This window comes from Phyllobates terribilis, unplaced genomic scaffold (genome assembly GCF_046119375.1).
Source record: "Phyllobates terribilis strain yellow unplaced genomic scaffold, ASM4611937v1 Scaffold_1__5_contigs__length_1240528914, whole genome shotgun sequence".
NCBI lineage: Eukaryota > Metazoa > Chordata > Amphibia > Anura > Dendrobatidae > Phyllobates > Phyllobates terribilis.
Window position 1 is genome coordinate 108,588,215 of NW_027362761.1, and position 26,172 is coordinate 108,614,386.

At 45.3% G+C, this 26,172-nt stretch overlaps 1 protein-coding gene across 2 annotated transcripts; it reads right to left on the bottom strand.

Moving 5' to 3' along the window:
• Nucleotides 1-2,909: 2,909 nt before the first annotated feature.
• Nucleotides 2,910-15,539, bottom strand: LOC141165978 (perilipin-2-like). 2 transcript variants are annotated; one of them, XM_073652134.1, is made up of 8 exons: nucleotides 15,393-15,539; nucleotides 15,252-15,297; nucleotides 8,557-8,752; nucleotides 4,677-4,759; nucleotides 4,343-4,595; nucleotides 3,918-4,102; nucleotides 3,561-3,683; nucleotides 2,910-3,482 (listed from the first exon to the last, which is right to left on the bottom strand). In XM_073652134.1, the coding sequence occupies exons 2-8, from the start codon at nucleotides 15,279-15,281 to the stop codon at nucleotides 3,117-3,119; spliced, it is 1,236 nt and encodes a 411-aa protein (XP_073508235.1). In that variant the 5' UTR covers nucleotides 15,282-15,297; nucleotides 15,393-15,539; the 3' UTR covers nucleotides 2,910-3,116. The 2 variants fall into 2 exon arrangements, with proteins under 2 accessions (XP_073508235.1, XP_073508244.1); XM_073652143.1 differs by having other exon boundaries at nucleotides 15,381-15,515.
• Nucleotides 15,540-26,172: the final 10,633 nt, after the last annotated feature.

A 26,172-nucleotide genomic window follows, 5' to 3' on the forward strand; every position in this document is an offset into this window, starting at 1 on the left:
TACCTGTTAAATAGGGGGTATACGCAGCAGACAAGTCCAGTAGTTAGAGCAAAAACAAGTCAGCGACTGGTACAAGAGAGAGGACCCTGGCCGCAAGGGCTCACAATCTAGGAGGGGGAGGGGATACAGTAGGTGAGGGCACAGCTGGTCGTGCAGCGAGGGTTACTGCAGGCTTGTTGGAAGAGGTAGGTCTTCAGGTTCCTTTCGAAGGTCACGTTAGGCGAGAGTCTGACGTGTCGGGGTAGAGAATTCCAGAGTTTGGGGGGGGATGCACGGGAGAAATCTTGTGTGCGATTGTGGGCAGAGATCAGAGGAGAGTAGAGAAGGAGGTCCTGTGAGGATTGGAGGTTGCACACAGGTAGGTATTGGGAGACTAGGACACAGATGTATGGAGGAGACAGGATGTGGATGGCTTTGTATGCCAAGGTTAGGGTCTCTGGGCAATGGAGAGCCAGTGCAGGGATTGGCAGAGGGGGACAGGTGGATGAGTTGGGCAGCAGAGTTCAGGATAGCTTGCAGGGGTGTGAGAGTGGTAGATGGGAGGCCACAGAGCAGGAGGTTGCAGTAGTCAAGCCAAGAGATGAGGGCATACACTAATGTTTTTGCAGATTCATAGTTCAGGAAAGTACAAACCCGGGAAATATTTTTGAGTCGAGTCAGCCTGAAGTGGAAAGGGCTTGGATATGAGGTTTGAAGGAGAGATCAGAGCCAATGGTTACCGAGCTTGCGGGAATGGGGAGAGTGGACAGCCATAGACTTTGATAGGTCAGGTGGGGGTATTTAGTGAGATGGTGGAAAGATGATGCATTCAGTCTTATCCATATTAAGTTTTAGGAATCTAGCATAGAAGAAAGATGAAATAGCAGAAATTGTGGGATTCTGGCTACTAAAGGGGTGTTGTTGGGTCCAGTGAGGTAGATCTGTGTGTCATCAGCATAGAGGTGACACTGGAAGCCGTGAGACGGAGCAGAGAAGGGGTCCTAGAACTGAACCTTAGGAGACACTGACAGTTCGGGGGCAAGCTGAGGAGATTGTGAGTGGGAGACGCTGAGTGTCCAGTCTGTTAGGTATGAGGAGAGCCAAGATAAGGCCAAGTCTGATGAGTCTTTACAAAGAGGGAATGGTCCACTGCCCCAAAGGCAGGGGACAGGTCCAGGAGGACAGTAGTGTTGCTTGGATGTGGCAGTCAGTAGGTCGTTGACGACTTTAGTCAGGGCAGTTTCAGTGGAGTGATGCGGTTGGAAGCCAGATTCTAAGTGGTTAAAGGCAGGGGGGGGGGCAGCTCAAAATGGACACGTTGTTCCAGTAGTTTTGAGGCATAGGGGAGAAGTGATATGGGGCAATAGCTAGTCAGAGGATGGGTGTGATCGAGGCATGTTTGAAGCATGAGGGGGAAGACGCCAGTTGTTAGTGACAGGTTGAGGTGGGTTAGTATGAAGACTGCAGTGAGGTTTGGGATGAGGTGGGACAGGATTGGGTCAAGCTCACAGGTGGTGAGATGTGATTGAGAGTAAGGGTATGTGCACACGATACAGAAATGCTCAGGATTTTTCCCGAGCGTCTCTGCAGCTCCCTGGCAGGAAAAAAAAAAAAAAAAAAAAAAGTGGATTGTACATGCATTTTTCCTGCCAGGGACATGCAGATGTGAAGCGGTCTTCACTTTCACTTGTGACAACTAGGTCACACGATATAAATCCATGCCGCTTGCATGGATTTATATAGTGTGAATGTCAAAAATAAATACTACTCTCCGATGGCCCTGGTGTCCTGCTTACCTCCGTCCCGGCTGCCGGCAGTGTAGACTGAAGGACCTGCCGACGTCAGCGTAGGTCCTTCATTCAACCGTGAAGTGCCCGGGAAGTCAGGAGGATGCTGGAAGGAGAGTATTATATTTTTATTTTATTTATTTATTTTAAAATGGTACCTGGGTCTGGATGAGAGTCCTCTCATCCACACATTAGAACGCATGGAATGCGCATCTACATATACAGTGATGCAGATTCCATGCGTTCTAATGCAAGTCAATGGCAGCAAAAGAGCAGCGTTTCCACAAAATTAATGGACATGCTGCAGATTTTTTGATCGCAGCGTTTACGCTGTGGAAAAATCCACATCATGTGCACAGCACATGCGGATTTCCATTGGGGAACATTGCTGCCCTTCTACCAAGCATTTTTAATGCGTTTCCACAGCTGCAGAAATGCATTAAAAACGCATCGTGTGCACACAGCCTAAAGAGGAAAGTTAATCTTCCGTGATAGTGGAGAAGCTGGTTTTGGAAGAGAGTTGAGTAGTTACGAGAAGAGGCTGTGGGGACTTATGGCCAAAGCTTTGCCTTATATTGTCAGTCTTCTGCTTGAAGAATCAGGCAAATACCTCTGGTGGAGAGGTATTATGCCCATCCAGCCTGCAGTGTGGACCATCAGCATGTCCCTTACCAATAAATAAGGTACTGCTGTCAGGACTCTTAGAGTTTGGTGACCCTAGTAAGGTTCACTCCCCCAACCAGTTAGTCAGAAAAATCATGGGCGCCCGCTGTATTCACGGGGACGCCAATGACTACCCCTTTGCTAGAGTGTCTAAAACCCATTTGACAGGATTGCCATGGACCTTGTTGGGCCCCTAGTTAAATCAACCAGAGCTCACCAATATAGCATGGTGATCATGGACTATGCAATACAGTATCCAGAGGCAGTACCACTGAGAAATTCCTCTGCCAGGAGCATAGCCCAAGAGCTAGTTTATACAAAGTATTCTCAGACGGTCCTGCCAAAGAAAATCCTGTCGGACCAAGGAACTCTGTTGATGTTCACGGTAATGAGAGTTGTGCAAGGATCTTCAGATTACACAACTCAGGACTTGCATATCAAAACCAGAACATACATGTAACAACCAAATCAATATAGCATTTTATTAATACAAAAGTGCACATAGTGGGGGTCTATACATTAGTGATACCAGATTTGTGAAGATGAGCAGAAACATCCAAGATTAAGACAAAGTGCAATGTTAGAGACAACTCCTTTCACATCAGTTACATGGTCTATTGCCAGTTACTGGCTCTCAGATCAAGATGCCATTTAGGTGATCCAATGTCTCAACAGGAGCTTGCATTTTTACTCCTCTTTAACTGAATCTCCCACACCTGCTTCTTGCTCCTCATGTTGGCCACTAGCAAGTTTTGGATAAAAACCACCGGCCAGCCAATTTAGTGTAGTGTTGTTTATGATGTAGTTCAGTGTATCATCCTTTATTTTTGTGAACTTGTCCTTAGTTGCGGTTAAAAGGCTGTCAGACATTTCTCTGAAGGAAGAGCCAGAGTGGAAGTTTTGGTAGACATCTGCAGCCATGACACCAACACCATGAACCTTGTTCTGAATGTTTTGCTGAAGACCTCGAACGCTGGAGCCCAGAGACAAACAAGTAGTCTGCAGGTTCTGAGTGAGATTCCGGGCAATAGTCAGTGTGCGGGATTCAATTTGCTGTAGATGGAAATTGACAAGTTATATTTTAATATACAAATGATGCCTAGCAGAAGCCTTATGAGGGAGTGTCATTACCTCTGCACCACCAGCATCTTCTCCTGTGCCTCTTGTCCACTCCACCCACTTGTTGTACAAGTTCTCCTGTGCATCATGGATCTTCTGATTTGCATCATTCAGGTTTTTTCTTGCATACGCAAGCTTAAAAAAAAAGGGGAATACATTTACTTGGGTTCATGGAAGACAGTGCATATAATCACACCTACATCTGGTTTATTTATCCCCCCCCCCCCCCCCCCCACCCCCCCACACCTTACTGCCAAGAACAGTCATGTTTGACTGCTACTCCCACACATCAACATTAAAGGGAATCTGCCTTCATAGGACTCATGGAGGTTATGACAGATGTTTAAGACTACAAGTACATTTACTAACCAGGTTGACAGTGCTCTGGAGCTGAGAAATGGCCTCCTGACTCCTGCATTTTGCATCCTTGATCCTGGTCAAAGTCTGTTGATAAGCACGCTTGCGGACCTTTGTAGAGAGGGATCCCAGGCGCATGTAGTAACCAGGCTCATCTTGGGACACCTCAAAGCCTTCTGTCTTAGTTGCTATCTTTGCTATAATAAAAAAAGTTAGTTATGCTCTGTCAACAACTTAGCTGGCTACTCCTTCATGTTTGTGTGGTGAGATTACTTGTTACTGCAGTCAGTATACCGATGGCTTATTTTGCATGCCAAAACTACCCAACCCCTCTCCCAATGTTAGGGCAAGTTTTTAAAGTCCAAACCATCTAGTATTTGGACTGCCTCAGCAAGTCAGTTTACCCTGTCCACACAAATTAATAGGTTTGGGCTTACCCAGCTCTTCATCTGTTGGTGGCAGGTATTGTTCCAGAAGAGATTCAGACCTCGTTAGTGCAGAGTCCACACGGTTGCTCATGATCTTCACTACACGGCTTCCCAGAACAGTGGTAATGCTGCCATTTACAACATCCTTAGTCATCTCCACACCATTCTGCACAGCTCCCTTGGTTTTATCCACTACTCCTGTGATACTATGGATTACTGCATCTCTGGCACCAACAACAGCTTCTGAGGCATTAGCCACAACCTAACATACAAGGTGGCACTTGTGTAAGCTAACTGTAGGGGGAAGGGAAATGTAAGGTTCTGTATGATTTTAGCTGCTTACCTTTTCAGAAGGCTGATACAGAATAGGCAACTTCTCTTCAATCTTGTCCAGTCCAACACAGGCAATAGTGTTTGCCAGAGCAACTGTGAGGGGGAAGAAGAAGTTACATCTGATGCAATTGTAGTCTGTATACAGGAGGCAGCAGAGATCTTCTGAGTTAGGCTGGAGTCACAGTAGCGCATGGCATCCGATGCATCATGCTACTGTGCTCAGATTCTCACGAGAGAGTCGCAGCGGAGATTGAGAAAGTAACTTCCCCATTGCATGTCTCGGCATATAGCGGACTGCACTGGGATGACAGGGCAGTCTGATGTTTCATATGCACGTATAGACTTGTATGGATGCGAGTGAGCCAAGTCTCACTGCCAGTTGCAGCATGTTGCGATTGTTCCCTGATAAACATTGGATAGCACTTGGCCATGTTACATGCTAGTGTGACCCTGACCTAATACTAGGACTATTGTGATCTAGGAAGTAGGCCAAATGCTAGCAGGGAATGATCGCAAACCTGCATCATGCCCAGAGTAGAGAGGTTACATTTATGTTGGTTTAGAAGGAGAAGTGTAGCAATTAGGGCTTATTTTTGCCATTTAAATTAGCAGTTTGCCTTCTTTAGCTTGTGTTGCATCAGGCTGCAGCATGAGTGAAGGGAATCTGGCAGCAGGTTTGTGCTATGCCACTACCTCATGCTGTCCTCAAATGCAGAGACACTAATTTCAGCAATGTGTCACTGGTTAGGCTGTGCGGTTTCAAGACAGGCATTTTTTTTTTTTTTTGCAGGAGATCACTGTCGGCATAGCAGCCTAGATGTTCTGGGGGTGTGGTTGGACCAGAAGACAAGTTAGTAGCTTAATGTCAATATGCTCCTCACCAAGGATATTCTAAGTTAATTTCTTCAATACAAAAAGTGAGAAACTCATTATACAGAGTCATTACAAACAGAGTGATCCATTTCAAGTGTTTACTTCTGTTGATTATGGCTTACAGCCAATGAAAACACAAGTCATTATCTCAGTAAATTAGAATTTATAACAGCTTGAAATAGGATTTTAAAATCCAGAATGGTGGCCCACTGAATGCACTCAATACTTGGTCGGGGCTCCTTTTGCATCAATTACTGCATCAGTGCAGCATGGCAGCGATCAGCCGGTGGCACTGCTGAGGTGTTATGGAAGCCCAGGTTGCTTTGATAACAGCCTTCAGCTCATCTGCATTGGTGGGTCTGGCGTCTCCTCTTCTTCTTGACAATACCCCATAGAGTCTCTATGGGGTTAAGGTCAGTGAGTTTGCTGGCCAATCAAGCAGTGATACTGTTGTGTGTAAACCAGGTATTGGTACTTTTTGGCAGTGTGGATAGGTGCCAAATCCTGCTGGAGAATTAAAATTTCCATCTACAAAAAGATGGAAAGGGAAGCATGAAGTGCTCTAAAATGTCCTGGTAGACGGCTGCACTGACTTTGGTCTTGATAAAACACAGTGGACCTACACCAGCAGATGACATGGCTCCCCAAACCATCACACTAGACCTCAAGCAGCTTGGTTTGTGTGCCTCTTCACTTCCTCCAGACTCTGGGACCTTGATTTGCAAAATTTACTTTAATCTGAAAAACACCTTGGACCATTGAGCAACAGTCCAGGTAAGAAGCTTCTGGCATTGTCTATTGGTCATGAGTGGCTTGACACAAGGAATGCGACACTTGTAGCCCACGTCCTGGATACGTCGGTCTTGGCTCTTGAAGCAATGACTCCAGCAGCAATCCACTACTTGTGAATCTCCCAAATTTTTGAACGGCCTTTTCTTAATCCTTTCAAGGCTGCGGTTATCCTGCTTGTGCACCTTTCTACCACACTTTCCATTAACCTTTTATGACCTTGTCAGTAATAGTACGTAGCTGCACCCTGGGCCTATAGGGCCAGCTACGTACTATTATGCACGCTGCGATTACGCCTGTACACAAGCGGGGCAATTGCCGCTGGGTGTCAGCTGTGACAATCTACTGTGTGCCAGGAGCGGTCCTGCACTCCTGCCAGCATCCCTGGATGTTGTCATGACCGCATCCAGGACAACAGGAAGTTACTTTGTTCATGCACCAAATTCAATATGATGACCTAATGTTATCAAATTCTGTGTCAAACAAAATGTTCACTATACCCCTTGATAAAATCCTTGAGGAGGGGGGGGGGGGGGGGGTTTCCACTGCTTAGGGGCATCAGGGGCTCTCCAAACGCGACATGGCATCCACTCAATTCCAGCCAATTTGGCGTTCAAATAGCGCTCCTTCCCTTCCGAACTCTGCCGTGCGCCCAAACAGTGGCTTTCCCCCACATATGGGCTATCGGCGTGCTCGGGAGGAATTGCACAACAAATTTTGGGGTCCATTTTTAAATTATACCTTTGTGAAGATTTAAAAAAACCAACTCAGAATTGGCCTGGTCATTAACGTGCAAACCTTGGGAGGGCGAGTGAGGATTAAAGGGGTTAATATGCTTGGATACAGCACTCTGAATAGACAGCTTCTTTAGCAATGACCTTTTGTGGCTTACCCTCCTTGTGGAGTGTGTCAATAACTGCCTTCTGGACATTGTCGAGTCAGTCTTCCCCATGATTGTGGAGCCTACTTGAAAACAGACTAAGGGACCTTTTTAACCCTCCGTCACATACAATATTAGTTCTAACAAGTTCACATACAATGTGACTGTCAGGCGCAGGCTAGAAAAATATTTATAATATCTGTTTGCAATTTCAGTGCTCTAAAAGTGATCAGTGACCTTCATAGGGATGTAATAAAAGAGACTACACATAATCAGGTGCTGCTAGAGACAGGAGACTTCCTGGAGGGGGGGGGGGGGGGGGGATTTCCTCACAATCTGGTGAGGAAGGAGAAATGAAAGTAAAAGATATGCCTGTCAGGCCTATTGTATGTGACGGAGGGTTAAGTGCTTAGGAAGGCTTTGCAGGTGTTTGTTAATTATTCTAATTTACTGAGATAATGACTTGTGGTTTCATTGGCTGTAAGCCATAATCAACAGAAATAAACACTTGAAATGGATCACACTGTTTGTGATGACTACATAATATACGAGTTTCACTTTTTGTATTGAAGAACTGAAATAAATTAACTTTTTGATCATATTCTAATTTAGTGAGACACACCTGTACATATAATCAGTTTTTTTTCTGGTTTAGCTTTCTATCACTACTGAACCCAGAAAAAAAAAAAAAAAAAAATGAATGATCCATTGCTAGAATTAGGGTATTTCCCTACATTATGCTGCTCTCAGGAGGTGGGAAACAAACAAAAAACCCATGTGCAACAGGTTCCTGAATAGGGCTTAAGGGTATGTGCACACGATCCGTGCTGTCAGCGCAGCAGACTTTTTTGCTGTGTCCAAAGTGCTGCATGCAGGTGAACCTGCATGTGTTCATTGAACCATGCAGATTTACCCCAATCAATACATTGCACTGATCCAGTTTCTCTTGTGGAGACTAGCGGCTCCGCAAGAGAAGTTGACCTGCTGCAGTCTGGAAAGACACGCCGTATGTCCGTGGATGATCCGCAGGTGCATAGTGGGCATGGGATTTCTTTAAGTCCCATCCACTTTGCTTGTAATGTAGAACGCTGTGGTTTGCATGCAGTGCAAGTGCGCTGCGTCCAATCCACAGTGTTTACTGGTCGTGCATATACCCTAACAGTTTTGTAACCATTCCATCAGATCTTTAATGTGGGCTGTCATAAAAGCAAAGATAAGTGTGCATGAAAACAGCCTAGAGAATGTAAAATTAAAGACATCTTAGCCCAATACATCAAGAAAAATAAAAAATATGATATTAACAAGATAATGTTGCTAGTGGAAAAAAACCACAAGAAGCTAAACCTACTTTGAGGCTCAAGTTTCTGCAGTATTGGCATGGCACCAGTGATGGCCACAGAAGTGACACTCCTCACACTTTTCTCTGCAACGTCACATACGGACTTCAGGTAGGGATGGTTGTCTTTAGTGGTCACATAGGCAGAGGACACCAGGTCATATGTGGAGCTCACCAGTGGGAGGTTCGTCAGCCTTACCACCACATTCTAAGGAAGAGAAAACAAAACCCTGAAATATACTCGGAAGAGTTGAGCAACCACCAATGTACCAGTTATGATACTCTGAGAACTACCACACTTCAATAATAGGGATGAGTGGACAGTGAAAGTTAGGGTACATACACTGGTCTGGTGCTGAACCCCTCACATGGAATTCTAGAAAGAAAGTCTGTTACTGTTTGGATTACCCAGACGAATATAGCTTGTTAGAAGTCTGCAGGACAGCCAAGCATTAAGGCTGTGGGCACTTCTGGCCCCCCCATAACAGCCATGCCAAGTATTGGTATAGCTGTGATTGGCAGGCTCACCATGTGACCCAGCCTGTATAACAGTGTGAAACAAATACATGCTGGCCCACCTGTTTTTTTGTAACCATCCAAGTGAAAGCTTTGAGCATGTCTGATGCTGGGAAGGACAGGTGCTTACTAAGAGGAGCTACCTCCATATACAATGAAAGAACAAAGTAGCATTCTGTAACACTGAGTATGTGAATATGAAGTACAGCAGTAATTCTATTCATATACTCAGCATTACAGAGTGCTACTTTGTTCTTTCATAGTATATGGAGGTAGCTCCTCTTAGTAAGCACCTGTTCACACCTATTTCTTATAGTGGAAGTGCTGTCATTTTCTTTGGCAACTAGATTTGAGCTTTGACTGAGCACTCCACCCCCATGCTGCAGGTGGTTTTAATTGCATCAGGATCAGACAGATGTCCCTTAGAGAGGTATTGACATCGAGGAACGCCTCATCACGGCTGTCAGGTACACATGAATTGGCCAATTTGTGTGCTAAGATTTCTCATTTATTTCTATGTTCTACAGCAGTAATGCTATTCATATTTCATATTCACATACTCAGATTTACAGAGTGCTACTTTGTTCTGTCATTGATGCTGGGAAGGGGCCAATATCCATGGACCTTCTCTGCCTATTAATGTCAGCTTACAGCTGTCTGCTTTAACTGGTTATTGAAAATAAGTGGGACCCATGCAGTCCTCCCCCCCAAATCAGGTTATTTAAGGCATTTAGTGCTACATGAGGCAGTAAAGGCTGCTAGTTCATTATATGTAGGGGGATTGTGAAGTTAAATATCTACAGGACATCTATACAATTCCTATTCACATTTGTTTGCAGGGCAACTGTCCTGCTATTACATCTATTTTGAAGCCCCCTACCCTTTAGTACCCTCATTTTTCAGCAACAAAATTCAGGTGCCCATTGGCTACTATAGGATTTGGGGGTCAAGTTCGGGTCCCTGACCTTTAGAATATAGCTTGACCGAACCAGAACTTCCACTCATATTCAATAATTAATTTAGTGGAAGCTATAAACTGAAGTGTTCCTTTAGGGGGGAGAGATTCCATTTAGTGTCTTGGAATCTCACATTTCCAAAGGAGAGCCTATTAACGTGACCAAGGAGGTAAAGCTGCTCAATCATTTAGAAATATTGGAATAGTAGTTTTTTTAAAATGGACTAAATAAAATGAATAGGGAAGAGATTAAAAACAGACCCATTTTAGGGGCTATTTTTAATCACTTCTCACTGTATGGATGGACTGCATCTTTGCCCATTACTACTATGCTCCAGCTGCCAATTCAAGCACCCTCTGGTTCCTACTATCCTTGCCTAATGTGGGAGAGCTTTTATTTTTAACCCCTTAACATTTGACGTACTAATACGCGTCTGTGCCCTGGGACTTAAGAGCCAGACCCGTATTAGTAAGTCATTGCGATCGTGTGCGCACACAGGCTGAGCGGGCGCGATCGCCACCGGGTGTCAGCTGTGACAATGTGCAGGGAGCGGTCCTGCACCGCTCCCAGCACATTAACCCCTGCGATCGAAGTCGATCGCAGCCTTGCGGGGGCAAGGGGAGGTGATCGCAGATACTCACCTACTCTTCCGGCTTCCAGCGCTGTCTGCAAAGGCTTCCCGGGTGTTGCCATGACGACCCGATGCCGTCATAACATCCGGGTCACCAGACAGCAGTTAGATTGTTTGGACATGTGCAGTGCATCTCCAAACAATCTTCTCACTATGCAGCGATGACAGCCTGCATGACACAGGGATGGTGCTGCATTCCTGTGCCATGCAGGCGATCAGAGGAAAAAAAAAGCGAAAGTCCCACAGTGGGACAAAGTAATAAAGTATCAGAAAGTGAAAGAAAAAAAAAAAAAACTGCAAAATTAAAAATATAATGTACCCATCAATAAATATAAAAAAAAAAACAAAAGTACACATATTTGGTATCGCCGCGCCCGGAACAACCTGACCTATAAAACTGTCCCACTAGTTAACCCCTTCAGTGAACACAAAAAAAAAGCAAAAAAACAATGCTTTATCACTATACCGCTAAACAAAAAAAATGGAATAACACGCGATCAAAAAGACAAAAATAAAAATGGTAGCGCTGAAAACGTCATCTCGTCCCGCAAAAAACAAGCCGACATACAGCTCCATCAGCCGAAAAATAAAAATGTTATAGCTCTCAGAATAAAGCCATGCTAAAAAATGTTTTTTTCAATAAAATTGCTTTTATGTAAAAGTGCAAAACATAGAAAAAAAGATATAAAAGTGGTACCACTGTAAACGTACTGACCTGAAGAATAAAGCTGCCTTATCAATTTTACCACACGCGGAACAGAATTGAAAACAAAAAAAAAAACAATTCCTGAATTGTTGGTTTTTGTTTATTCTGCCTCCCAAAAATCAGAATAGAAAGCGATCAAAATATGTCACGTGCCTGAAAATGGCACCAATAACAACGTAAACTCATCCCGCAAAAAACGAGCCATCACATGACTGTCTGCCAAAATTATAGCTCTCAAAATATGGCGATGCAAAAACTAGATTTTATAAAAAAAATGCGTGTTTTTGTGTGTGACAGCTGTCAGTCATAAAAACCCCATATGATTCTGGTATTGCTGTAATCACACCAACCCAAAGAATAAAGTCGTCTAATCACTTCTACCGCACGAGGAACGGCGTCAAAAATAAACTCTTGGGTCAGGATTGGGTTAGGGTTGGGATTTTTCTCAAAAGTAAGAAAAATGACAATATGGCGACTAGTGTTGAGCGCAAGTGCTCGCTACTTGCGTTTGCATCGGGTGCATTGAGCATCGTGGGTATTTGAGTGACATGCTCGAGTCTCTGCCCCATATGCTTCGCAGCCAAAAAAAACTTTACAGGGATTGCCTGCCATGCACGAGCGATCCCCGCATGGTTTTTTTTTTGGGTGTAATAACCGTGAAACATGCGGAGCAGGGACTCGAGCACACGCTGTACATGGTGCATAACTGAGTACCCGATGCAAACTCAAGTAGCGAGCACTTGCGCTCAAGACTAATGACAACTTATTCAATATGATGACCTAATGTAAACAAATTCTGTGTCGTACCTCTAGGTTCAAAGTGTTCACTATACACCTTAAAATCCTTGAGGGGTATAGTTTCCAAAATGGGGTCACTTGTGGGGGAGCTGCAATGTTTGGGCACACAGGGGCTCTCCAAACACAACATGGCGTCCGCTAATTATTCAAGTAAATTTTACAATCAAGTCAAATGGCGCTCCTTCCCTTCCGAACCCTGCCATGCGCCCAAACAGTGTTTTTTCTCCACATATTGGGTATCTGCGTGCCCAGGGGAAATTGCACAACAAATTTTGGGGTCCATTTTTTCTTGGTACCCCTGTGAAAATAAATAAAATTGGGTCTAAAGTAACATTTTTGTGAAAAAAGTTAAATGTTCATTTTTTTCTTCCACATTCAAAAGATTCCTGTGAAGCACCTGAAGGGTTAATAAAGTTCTTGAATGTGGTTTTGAGCACCTTGAGGGGTGCAGTTTTTAGAATGGTGTCACTTTTGGGTATTTTCTGTCATAAAGACCTCTCAAAGTGACTTCAAATGTGATGTGGTCCCTAAAAAAAGGGTTTTGTAAATTTTGTTGGAAAAATGAGAAATTGCTGGTCAACTTTTAACCCTTATAGCTCCCTAACTAAAAAAATTTTGGTTCCAAAATTGTGCTGATGTAAAGTAGACATGTGGGAAATGTTATTTATTAACTCTTGTGTGACATATCTCTCTGATTTAAGGGCATAAAAATTCAAATTTTGAAAATTGCAAGATTTTCACCAAATTTCTGTTTTTTTCACAAATAAACGCAAGCGATATCGAAGAAATTTTTCCACAATCATGAAGTACAATATGTCACGAAAAAACAATCTCCGAATCAGGGGGATCCGTTGAAGCGTTCCAGAGTAATTACCTCATAAAGTGACAGTGGTCAGAATTGTAAAAATTGGCCTGGTCATTAATGTGCAAACCACCCTCGGGGCTTAAGGGGTTAATGGAATTCTTAATGCAAACTTGAGGGACATTTGGATAGGCCATTACCAGCCTGCTTGTGTGGCTTGGTAGTAAGGCCCATTCCCAACTAGGACTGCTTGCTCCACTAGCACCTGAAGGACAATCAAGAGGCTGTGATTTAAGAATAGTCTTTAGAGGGGGTTGTCCACTACTAATTAAAGTTCCCCCAGTGTATTTAAACTGTGCAGATAAGTGCATTTCTAAATCCCTTTTGTTCTCTTTATTGCCTGTGAGCGGCGCTATTGCTAACTGCTCACAGGCATCACATGACCCCTGGCTGCAGCCGACTGCCATCTGCGATGTCACGTCAAGATCCGGCTGCAGCCGGGCATGACCCAGTGACACGCTCCCCACGGTGAATGATGGGCTGTGGGTGGGGGGTTTCTCCTTGCGTCACACCCAGCATCCACCACGTGCTTTCCCAGTGAGGAAAGGGAAAGCACATTGTGGATGCTGGGTGTGACGCAAGGGGAAACCCCCACCCACTGCAGGGAGCGTGTCACCGAGTCACGCCTGACTTGACATCAGCAGAAGCCAGAGCCGGCTGCAGTGGGGGTCAAGTGATGCCTGTGAGCAGACCGCAATAGCGCCGCTCACAAGCAATAAAGACAACGAAATGTATTCACAAAAACCATTTGCACAGTTTAAATACACTGGGGGAATTTTAAGTAGTGGACAACTTCTTTAAGCCAGTAGATGGAAAGAGCTTATATAATTAGAGCCAGTGAGCTGCACTCCACTGCAGATTCTGCTCTACAAGTAATGCTTCTATGGGATAATAGTCCTCCATAAAGAGCATGCAAGGCCCATTGGATATACACACACACACACACACACACACACACACACACAGTGGGCAGCTCATTTACTCCTATAGAGCCCCATTACAGACAGGGCTGTGGAGTCGGTAAGCCAAACCTCCAACATTTCCACGACACCAACATACATGGCTCATGTTTAAGTGATACCTTAACTGTACCCTAGATTAATCTCAGCTAGAAGTCTAGACCAGGGATGGCAAACCTTTTAAAGACCGAGTGCCCAAACTGCAATCCAAAATCCACTTACCGCCAACATGGCAAATTAACCTAAATATTGGATGTTTTATTTTAGAAAAACAGATACAAAGCAGGCGAGGGCAGTATAAAGCAGGGGTATGAGACTGCAGAAATAAAGAATGTGCCCTCCCCCAATCCATCTATATATGCTCCCCCCAGTCTGCTGGCACCACTGTTCATCACATATTTAAAAAAAAAAAAAAACTAGAACACCCACACAATAAACACTCAGTCGCTTGTACGCTGACATCAGCCGCTAGCCTGATTGGCCAGCAGGGTGTATCACAGCACACGGGCCAGGCCAGTTCGTGCACTGAAATACACTTCAGCTAGACGTGTCACAGAACACACATCTAGCAGGACTCAGCAGGCTCAGAGTGCGCACCCGCCAAGCCCGATCCAGTAGCACTAGTGCTGCAGCGACAGCACGCGTGACCCCTCTGACATGCATGCCATAGGTTCAACAGCACATTTCATAACTTTCCCAAATTCTTATGAAAAATATTCCCCACAAACAGCATTGAACTACTGTACCCAATTTATTATATATTTTAGGAGTCAGAGTCAATCCATTTTATACCAACTCCACCACCCCATTTACAGAGCTAAACATTGAGCTACAGATCAGTCGTGTGCACAAACCTTACTGAGGACACATGCAAGTGCTGAGAACTAGAGATCTACACCAGATCCCAGCCTGAAGGAGCCATTTACAGCAGATCCTGTACCTGGGACCATGCACAGGCAGGCCCCATCATGTGGCAGAGCCCCACACCTGACTGCCATAACACACAAGACAAGGGGGCACATAGGTCATGTACACAGTGGGGCACACATGGTGATACCATAGTAGCGACCCCCACAGCGTTCCCCTGTATTTAGGCACACAGGAGCCAGTGTAATACTGGAAACCACCCTATGCCCAGTAACACCTATATACACCAGAGGGGGGCGCCTCACTCCATTCCCAGTAATACCTATATACACCCGGTAAAGACAGCAGCTCCTCAGTATCACTGCACGTCACTATCATCCATGACATAAGACAAGACACGAGTAGCTGTTACCTGTTGCTGCTGCTCCACCGTCTCAGCCATGTTGCTAAGTAAACACCTACAGAAAGCAAAGCACAGTCACCACCAAAGAGGAGAGACGACCACCACCTGCTGCCAAACTACCACAGGCACCAGCTGAACCTCAGCACTCACAGGCCCTCTGCAGGAAGAAGCACGAACTGCACAGAAGAGAGGAATGCCTGCTGCTCTGGCGCCTCCGCACTTATAGGCGGCTAACCACGCCCACCTGACTAGGCGCTGTCTCCGGGAGGGTTCCCTGCAGTCAGCTGACTGGTGACGTCACGCAGTCTGCTCTCCTGACTGGTCGGAGGGCGGCTGTGCGCGGCGTGCAGAGGTTACAGCAGGGTGTGACAGAGCAGCTGTGTGGTAAGAACGCAGGCTGTCTCGCGAGAGCCCGGCAACCAGGAAGAAGCCAGGACGAGCGCGACAGCACACGCGGCGGCATCGGAGGTAAGAATAGCTTTATTTTTTTATTTTTACGGTCACACTGTATAAATCCATGCTGTTTGCATGGATTTATACAGTGTGACCTAGTTGTCAAGCTCTTTCCAAGTGATGCTATCGCCTGGAAAGTGCTTGTCAGTCCACATGCGGAAATGCATGTGAATCCGCATGTATTCTACAGGAAAAACGCATGCACAATCTGCATGCGTTTTTTCTGCCAGGGAGATGCAGAAATGCTGCAGAAACTTTCTGCTTCATTTCTGCATCGTGAGCACATAGCCTTAGGCTATGTGCCCACGATGCAGAAATGCTGCATATTTTTCCGCAATGATAATCCGCAGCGGAAATTTCCGCAGCATGTGCACAGCACATGCATATTTTCATTGGGGACCATGGGGCACGTATTACCAAGCGTTTTTTAAGCGTTTTCGCTGCGGAAATTCCGCGGCAAAAGCGCTTGAAAAACGCATAGTGGGCATGCAGCCTTATGCTGTGTGCCCACTATGCGTTTTTCAGGCGTTTTTGATGCGGATTTTCCGCAGCGAAAACGCTTAAAAAACGCTTGGTAATACGTGCCCCGTGGTCCCCAATGAAAATATGCATGTTATGTGCCCATGCTGCGGATTTTTCCGCAGCGGATTTTCCTTGCGGAAAAATATGCAGCATGTCCATTATTTGTGCGTTTCTACATGCGGATTTGAGGTCCCAATGCATTTGAAAAACGCAAGTCAAATCCGCATGTAAAAACGCGTCAAAAACGCGTGTAAAATCCGCGAGCGTTTTTGACTGCCAAGAACATGCAGAAACGCTGCAGAAATTGTCTGCTTCATTTCTGCATCGTGGGCACATAGCCTTATGGCTGAGGTAACATTATTGATCCGCACAGTGCAGATAATCACGGTGGATTCTGCTCCTGGTCTCCTATATATATATATATATATATATATATATATATATATATATGTGTATATATATATATATATATATATATATATATATATATGTATACATTTATCACTTCTCCCCACACACAGGGCATCAGCGCTCCATACAGAATAGACCCAGACACAGCGGACTAGCTGCGCGGCTTCCGCTCTCATTATGCAAATGAGAGGCGCCATATTTTTTTTCCACATGCGGACTTTCCTCATAGAGGTTAGTCTATGGGGAAAGTCCACATGCGGACCTGCAAGAGAAATGCTGCCGGTCTGAAAAACACGCTGCATGTCAGTTTCCACTGGTGATCCGCAGGTGCCCAGAGACGCATGGTGGATATCCACTATGCTGTAACAGCTGGCCGCTGCGGGTTTGACGCATAACATGCAGTGGCTCCTGACAATGTGCACATACCCTAAGGCTGAGTGCACACAATGCGATTTTAATGCGTTTACGCGGCGTTTAAATCGCCGTGGAAACGAATTAAAACCGCTTGGTAGGAGGTCTGCCATGCTTAGCATTTGCGGTCAAAATCGCAGCAAAACCAATTCTTGCGCGATATCGCGGCGAATTCACGCCCATTGCGGTCTTTTGAGCCACATCAACTCCGCAAGTATGTAAAAATACTTGCGGATTTGATGCGCATTTGCTGCGATTTTGTCCCACAAAACCGCAGCAAATAGGAAGTGACCTCAGTGGGCGTGAACGCCATCCCATGAGCATCCCATAATCCAGGAAGAAGAGAATCCCAGAAGATTCCCGACTCCCTGGATCATGGCTGCTGCTTATCTGGGATGGTATGAGAGGATGCAGCTGAATGTGCCCCGGCTCATCAGTGTGGTAAGTGTGTGCTTGCGTGTGTGTGTGGGTATGTGAGGGTCAGGCTTTGCAGCCAGACTTAGGCCGATGTGAGACTACTACTCCCATCGGCCTATGTCTGGCCCCTGTGCTGTTGTGAGAGCAGGAGCAGCTCGATGGGAGCAGTAGTTCCCATCAGCCTGCTCCTGCTTCAAAGTGCCCCAAAATAAAATTAGTGCCCCAAAAAATGCTTAAAAATTAATTTAGTGTCCATTGTAAATTTTTTTCAATAAATATGTGTCCTTTAAAAAAATTGATAAAATATTTGGTGCTATAAATAATAGTTATTATTTATAAATATAATAATTTATAAATGATTACTGCTTATTTAAAATAAAAATATAATTTTGTCCCCAAAAAATAATTTATAAAATTCATTGTTGGCCAGTCAAAAAAATAAATAAAATAAATGTAGTTTATACATTATAAAAAGGTAAAAAGAAAAGAGATGCACTGCAAACCACTCATAAAATACAAAGAGAGTGATTCCTACCTGTCTTAGAGAAAATGAAGATATACGCGTGCAGCTTCCAGGGATCCTTTGAAGAAGTCACAACTGCAGTGAGATGATGGACAAGGGCTAGCACACCTATCAGGCTGTCTGCAGTTCTTCTCACCCATGATCTTCATCCCTGTATCCACCTAGTGCAATGGCTGCATGTACCTGAATGCCTGAGTCTCTGAGAGTCTCTGCAGCCCTCTATCTCCGTCTTTAATACGCTGTTTGAATCCATTTTCTGCAACACTCACGGCTTATTCTACAGACTCTGGCACTTGTCCATCACCTCTAGTTGCAGTTGTGACTTCTTCAAAGGACCCCTGGAAGCTGCACGCATATATCTTCATTTGGACTACCATTTTCACTAAGACAGGTAGTAATCACTCTCTTGGTATTTTATGAGTGGTTTGCAGCGCATCTCTTTTCTTTTTATCTTTTTAGAATTTCGTTAGTACGGTATTTGCACCAGGGCATACGGTGCTTTGAGATTGCGGCTCTTTGCCTATCTGATCTTACTATAGCAGCAGCTCTACTGCAGTTTTTTACATTTTACTTTAGTTTATACATTACCTGTCCCCGACGTTATCGCCATCTAAAATAAATGTAAAAATAAAAAAAAATACCTATACACCTAAATCCCCGAAGCCATTGATCTCCTGTAATAAAATGTAAAATAATAAACTACAACTGTATCTTTACCTCTCTGTCGCAATCCAATTAAAATAAATCGAGTGTCTCACGAAGATCACAAGTTTAGAGCAGCCACATAAAATGTGACCGCTCTAAACCTCCGCCGGCGATACTGACTCGGACGTAAAGCGCCCCCGTCAGTGTCTTGCGGAGTTCAGTCAGCTCTGCTCTGGTGATCTCCTTTATGGCCCCGGCGCTTGAGAATTTCCCACGGTATGCCAGAGTCGTAAAGGACTGACTGAGGTCACCGGAGTGCATTCAGTCAGCTCCGGTGACCTCAGTCAGTGCCTCACGCTGCCGGGAGTGGTTGTCCATGTCAGATGTGCGTGGGAATGTGTCAGGTAAGTAATTTTTTTTTTAGTAAATTAAGAATTAATTAAAATGGTGTGTTTTATTTTGAATAAATTATTTTTTTTCTCGGTGTTTGTGTTTTGTTTTTTGTTTTTTAACTCTTTCTAGGTTAGTAATGGGGGCGTCTTATAGACGCCCTTCATTACTAACCTGGGCTTCATGCCAGGTGCACCTGACATGAACCCCAATCCCATTACCCCACTGCCACCTCTACAGGGCGGTGGGAAGAGCAAGGCTAAGCGCCAGATTTGGTGCACAATATTGATGCGCCAAATCTGGGGTGGCTGAGAGCTGATATTATAGGCTGGGAGGGGGCCAATATCCATGGCCCCTTTTTAGGCTATATATATATCAGGTCGCAGCTGTCCGGCTAGCCTTTGCTGGTTACAATTTATAGGGGGACCCCACGTCATTTTTTTTCTGGGGTCCCCCTGTAGAAAAGCCAGTAAAGGCTAAGCTAACTACTGCGGCCTGGTATTAATAGCAAGGGAAGGGGCCATGACCATTGGCTGCTTCCCAGAGTATAACATCAACCGTCTACCATCTGCTTTCCCTCTGCTGGGTATTAAAATTATGCGGGAGCCCACGTAAATTTATTTTTTAATATATTTAAATTTTAGATTACTGTACAGCGTATGTAGGTTCATTCAGTGCAAGCTCCTACATAGGCTGTAGGGCCAGTTTCACACATCCGCATATCTCCGTTACCGCAGATATGCGTGGCCGAGTGTGGCAACCGTGTGCTGCCCGTGTGACGCACCAGGAGCACACGGACCAACGCCGGGAAGTCAGAGCTATAGTTAGCGTTGTTCGCAGGTGCCGGTGATGAATACTACAATACTGCTCTCATCATGGTTCCCTGCCAGCGCTGCCATTTGGACCAGGGACCTTAATGAGGGTTGTGTTCAACACAGGCTCCTGGGAACAGCGGCATTACCAGCTGCCGGTACTTGTCACATGGATGACACAGGGATATTATCTGTGTGGTACGTTTAGCGGACCGTGTTATTTCTAATAAATAGACTTGTCTCCGTGTGGAGCACATGAACACATGGGCTGTCAAAACACACTGAGATGTACACAGAAGCATACATTTGCATGGGTCTGCGTGTGTCAGTGTCTCCGGTACGTGTGGAAACTGTAACCACTCTGACTTGATTCTGACGTGTGAAAGGGCCCTTAATGATGGGTGTGTTTGTGCGCGCGCATCTACACACATGCCTATATATCTGCATAGCTTTTGTGTGTGTGTATATGTGTATGTATGTCTATATATGTATGCGCATGTGTGTGTATGTATATATATATATATGTGTATATATATACAGTACAGACCAAAAGTTTGGACACACTATTTAAAGATTTTTCTGTATTTTCATGACTATGAAAATTGTACATTCACACTGAAGGCATCAAAACTATGAATTAACATATGTGGAATTGTATACTTAACAAAAAAGTGTGAAACAACTGAAAATATGTCTTATATTCTAGGTTCTTCAAAGTAGCCACCTTTTGCTTTGATGACTGCCTTGCACACTCTTGGCATTCTCTTGATGAGCTTCTAGAGGTAGTCACCGGAAATGGTTTTCACTTCACAGGTGTGCCCTGTCAGGTTTAATAAGCGGGATTTCTTGCCTTATAAATGGGGTTGGGACCATCAGTTGTGTTGTGCAGAAGTCAGGTGGATACACAGCTGATAGTCCTACTGAATAGACTGTTAGAATTTGTATTATGGCAAGAAAAAAAGCAGCTAAGTAAAGAAAAATGCGTGGCCATCATTACTTTAAGAAATGAAGGTCAGTCAGTCCGAAAAATTGGGCAAACTTTGAAAGTGTCCCCAAGTGCAGTTGCAAAAGCCATAAAGCGCTATAAAGAAAGTGGCTCACATGAGGACCGCCTCAGGAAAGGAAGACCAAGAGTCACTTCTGCTTCTGAGGATAAGTTTATCCGAGTCACCAGCCTCAGAAATCGCAGGTTAACAGCTGCTCAGATTAGAGACCAGGTCAATGCCACACAGAGTTCTAGCAGCAGACACATCTCTACAACAACTGTTAAGAGGAGACTTTGTGCAGCAGGCCTTCATGGTAAAATAGCTGCTAGGAAACCACTGCTAAGGACAGGCAGCAAGCAGAAGAGATTTGTTTGGGCTAAAGCACACAAGGAATGGACATTCGACCAGTGGAAATCTGTGCTTTGGTCTGATGAGTCCAAATTTGAGATCTTTGGTTCCAACCACCGTGTCTTTGTGCGATGCAGAAAAGGTGAACGGATGGACTCTACATGCCTAGTTCCCACCGTGAAGCATGGAGGAGGAGGTGTGATGGTGTGGGGGTGCTTTGCTTGTGACACTGTTGGGGAATTATTCAAAATTGAAGGCATACTGAACCAGCATGGCTACCACAGCATCTTGCAGCGGCATGCTATTCCATCCGGTTTGCGTTTAGTTGGACCATCATTTATTTTTCAGCAGGACAATGACCCCAAACACACCTCCAGGCTGTGTAAGGGCTATTTGACCAAGAAGGAGAGTGATGGGGTGCTACGCCAGATGACCTGGCCTCCGCAGTCACCAGATCTGAACCCAATCGAGATGGTTTGGGGTGAGCTGGACCGCAGAGTGGAGGCAAAAGGGCCAACAAGTGCTAAGCATCTCTGGGAACTCCTTCAAGATTGTTGGAAGACCATTTCCGGTGACTACCTCTAGAAGCTCATCAAGAGAATGCCAAGAGTGTGCAAAGCAGTCATCAAAGCATAAGGTTGCTATTTTGAAGAACCTAGAATATAAGACATATTTTCAGTTGTTTCACACTTTTTTGTTAAGTATATAATTCCACATGTGTTAATTCATAGTTTTGATGCCTTCAGTGTGAATGTACGAATTTTCATAGTCAAGAAAATACAGAAAAATCTTTAAATGAGAAGGTGTGTCCAAACTTTTGGTCTGTACTGTATATTGTTATGTTAAATATTTATACTTTGCTTCATTATTTAGACAATTCATATATCTTTCATAATTTTGTATTTTAATATTAGCTTTAAAAGTGTTATTCTTAAATAATAGGGTGTTGTCTCTGATATAGAGATGTATTAAAGCCTTCCTTTCTTCTGAAAGTGTAGTAAAACTAGATATAACCAGCCTCTTAAGGAATGCAGCAGATGACATGATTGACGACCTTGTTTTTCCCCAAGTTAAATATTCCTTTTTTGGTAAAGACATTCCCCTTTTTTTCCTTATCTCTTTGCTTGTAATAAAGATATGTGACCAGGCATCTGAGACTCAGATGAGTCTGGAACACAGAATTGGTTGTGTGTTCTTTTGTCTCCGATCGATCGATCGACCAACCGACTCCCTGATTTGATCAAAACTGGCAAACGTGTGAAGCCTCTTGAGCTTCTCCTAAAACTTTGCATATAGGTTTCCACATCATTACATGGTGCCGAAAAACCCGGGATTGTCAGAACTGGACCTCCTTTGGACCTGACTGTAAGGATATCTCTCTCGGAACACTGGATAATGATCCGCGGTGAGTAGCCCATTGTGTTACTAAAAATCCAGTGTTACCTAGAGGGCTCCAAGAAGGGTAATTGGTGGTCCGAACAAGACAATCTCTGTTGAACCTTTGCCGGTATTTGAGTTTTGTTTGTATATTTTGTGGTCTGTCATATGTTTCAATGTGTCTTTGTATAACTGTGATTGAATGACAGTTGAATAAAGTGAAAAGCCTTCCTTGCCCAACGATTCTGGTCAGGAGCCTTCGCAGTTATTCCTGTATATTTCAGGAGTTGGAGGATTGTTATATGTGTCCTCATTTTCTATGTGATTGTAAAGTCTGGAGTGATATTGTTGTAAACTATGAGGATCCTTGAATGTGGGACTGAATGATTTTTGAGTGACCAATAAGGGAGTACCGTCTCTGATTGATAAGGGATCCCGTTAGCTGTGTTCCTTCACATGTGGTGAAGTGAAAAATTGGTCCCTAACAGGATCAGGAAAGTGTGACTGTTCATAGCAGAGGAATCCTTCACGGTAAGGTAGTACTCTGAAGGTATTAATTGTCCCCTGTAAATTGATAAGGGCACTCTTGAAAGAGGCGCTGAATGCAGCCTTAGCCCGAATACAGCAGGGGGATTTTATACCAGCAATTGTGGAGTGTGGATTGAGTGACTGACGTATTGTAAAACTGTGTTGGGGAGTCAGAATTGTTGTCCTCAGTGTCTGTGCTCTGTTTTATGTGAACTAGTTCTGATGAATCATCATCCTTGGTGTCCATGCTGTGTGAACTCAAGAGAGAAAATTGTATATTAGGAGTTGTAGTCCATCCAGCCAGTATATCTAGAGAAGGGAGACTTAACACAGATTTCTTTGTCAAGCTGTGCCCTCTGCGGGATGTTGAAGGGAACTCCTTGTTCGGAGTACGTAAAACCTGCCGTTATGCTCTTATCTAAGTAACCCCTCCTCTTTTGTCCTAGATGAAATCTGTCTGAACCACAGGAGGTGGACAAAGGTTTTGTAGAAAAATAATTTATTCTCCCATGACATGTTATGTTGACTAGTGGAAGTAATTGCAATAACTATTGGTAGTATAGTTTTTGGATTGTTATTTCATTGGTTATGTATCAAAGTTGCATGGGTACATAGGGCTGGTTACCTGATGTTGATATTTCCTAAAATTCTACTTTTGCGAGGACAGAGGTTCTGGGAGTTTGATTAATTCTCATGCAAGCTAAGGGAGCTGGGAGAAGAGTAGAGTCTTCTGTGGTTAAGACTCTATGGGCCCATTCAGTTCTTCGGTTAACTGCGGGCATTAAAGTTGCAGTCATGAGGACTTGCAACTGAAAGGAAATAAGCTGTCTGAGAGGTACCACCTTTGTCCATGCATGTGATATAGTGAAAAGACTAAGAAGGAATGGGAAAAGTGTATTTGCAATTAGGAAGGATTACTGAAAGATAGATAAGAGCAGACTTGAGCTGGCTAGGGTTTGGTTAGTAGTCAAAGCGTCTCTCAATGAGTGAACATAAATCAGAGAAAATAGACACAGAACTGTGTATGTAATCTATGATAGTATGAAAACACAGAGATCCCTGTAGTCTCTGTACTTGATGTAAAACTTGCATCCTTTGTGACACACCTGCCTTATGCAGGGGGATTGCAGATATTGTGTACAGAATCCCCGTGGAGTTAATTACGGTGTCCTGTGGGTCTCCATGTCCATGGATGTCCAAGGTGCCTCTGCCTCTTTGAGGACCACGAGTCTTGTACACTTTCTACCTCCTAGGATAGAAAATAACCTGCTGGTACATGATCCACCATAGGTATAGCCAATAGAATAATGTCCCTGGTCCCCCAGTGAGCTCATTGTTTTTTTTTTACCCAGCTCCTGGACCCCTAACATTTATAATGCTTCTCCATGGTGTTGAGGAGGCATATTGGGCCACATGGGATGATCTAGTCTCAGTCATTTTATAGTGACCCCTTACTATTGCTGCAGTGATTCATGAATGGTCTTAGATATATAGTCCAGACTGTAGTACACATTAGTCGCCAGGAGTGGCGCAATCAGGTTGATCTGAAGGATCTGAATGATTCAGCCCTGGGTGTTGAAGTAGAAAGTGTTACGGGTCTGGGAGGTGGAACCTCTATGCTGCGGTGCAAGGAGGGACCCAGAAGGGCGTAACTAAGTATCAACTCGGACCGATCCAGGTCGTACGGCGGCTAACGATTCCGTGACCTGGGAGGGACCGAGCCGAGGGACCAGGTGCTACTCTGGGGACGACCTTGTAAGAGAGCTGGTGACTCCCATGGGTAAGATGGCTGGGACAGACCGGTATAGCGGATGGGCACAGCAGGCAGGCTGACGAGTGGTCCTTGTGGATGAACTGGCAGATACGGCAGGCGACAGGCGGGAGCCTCTAGGTAGACTGACAGGTGGTCACGGCAAGTGACGGGCAGGAGCCTCCGGGTAGGCTGACAGGTGGTCACGGCAAGTGACGGAGCCTCCAGGTAGGCACGACAGGTGGTCACGGCAAGTGACAGCAGGAGCCTCCAGGTAGGCTGGCAGGTGGTCACGGCAAGTGACGGCAGGAGCCTCCAGGTAGGCGCGGCAGGTAACTGACAGGTAACAGGCAGGTGCTTCCAGATAAACGGGCTGGCAGGCACGGCAGGAAACGGGCAGGTAACAGGCTGGCAGGACTAGTAGTCAGGCTAGCAGCGGGACCTGAGGGCTGAAGCAGATGTAAGTAACACTGAGCAACAACTATTGCTCGGGCACCTCCATTTTGGAGGAGGTGCCTTATATATGGGAGGACCCTCGGCTATTGGCCGGGGACTCCTTAGGAGGGCGTGCGCGGCCCCTTTAAGAGGGAGGGAGCGCGCGCGCGCCCTAAGCACAGTGCCTGGGTAGCTGCGCGCGCCGGCAGCAGGAAGAGGAGAGCTGGAGAACGCAAAGCGGGGATCGAAGAGGTGAGTGGGATGGCGTCTCTGCCTGGCAGGGGGCAGAGACGCCGATGCTACAGAAAGCATGTCCAAGAAAGAGTTAATTAGGACTCTGCAGCAAGAAAGGAAAGGGGGGGGGGAGCGGGAAGCAATCATCAAGAGATAGAGACTGCAGAAAAGTACATGTTGCTACGGGTCCGGGAGGTGGAACCTCTGTGCTACGGTGCAAGGAGGGACCCAGAGGGGCGTAACTAAGTATCAACTCGGACTGACCCTGGTCGTACGGCGGCTAACGACTCCGTGACCAGGGAGGGACCGAGCAGAGGGACCCGGTGCTACTCTGGGGACGACCTTGTAAGTGAGCAGGTGACTCCCACGGTACAGATGGCAGGGACTGACCGGAATAGCAAGTAGGCACAGCAGGCAGGCTGGCAAGCAGAAGCCTCCAGGTAGGCTATCAGGTAGACATGGCAAGTGACGGCAGGAGTCTCTAGGTGGGCTGGCAGGTGGTCACGGCAAGTGACGGCAGGAGTCTCTAGGTGGGCTGGCAGGTGGTCACCGCAAGTGACGGCAGGAGCCTCCGGGTAGGCACGGCAGGTAACAAGAGGGGAACAGGCAGGTCACAGGCAACTGCTCCCAGATGAGCGGGCTGGCAGGCACGGCAGGTAACAGGCAGGCAACAGGTAAGTGCTCCCAG

Coding starts and splice junctions, on each gene's coding strand:
- LOC141165978 (XM_073652134.1), bottom strand. CDS start 15,281: ATGGCTGAGACGGTGGAGCAGCAGCAACAG. Junction 8,753..15,251: donor CGGTGGAGCAGCAGCAACAG/GTAACAGCTACT, acceptor TCTCTTCCTTAG/AATGTGGTGGTAAGGCTGAC. Junction 4,596..4,676: donor TGTATCAGCCTTCTGAAAAG/GTAAGCAGCTAA, acceptor CTTGTATGTTAG/GTTGTGGCTAATGCCTCAGA.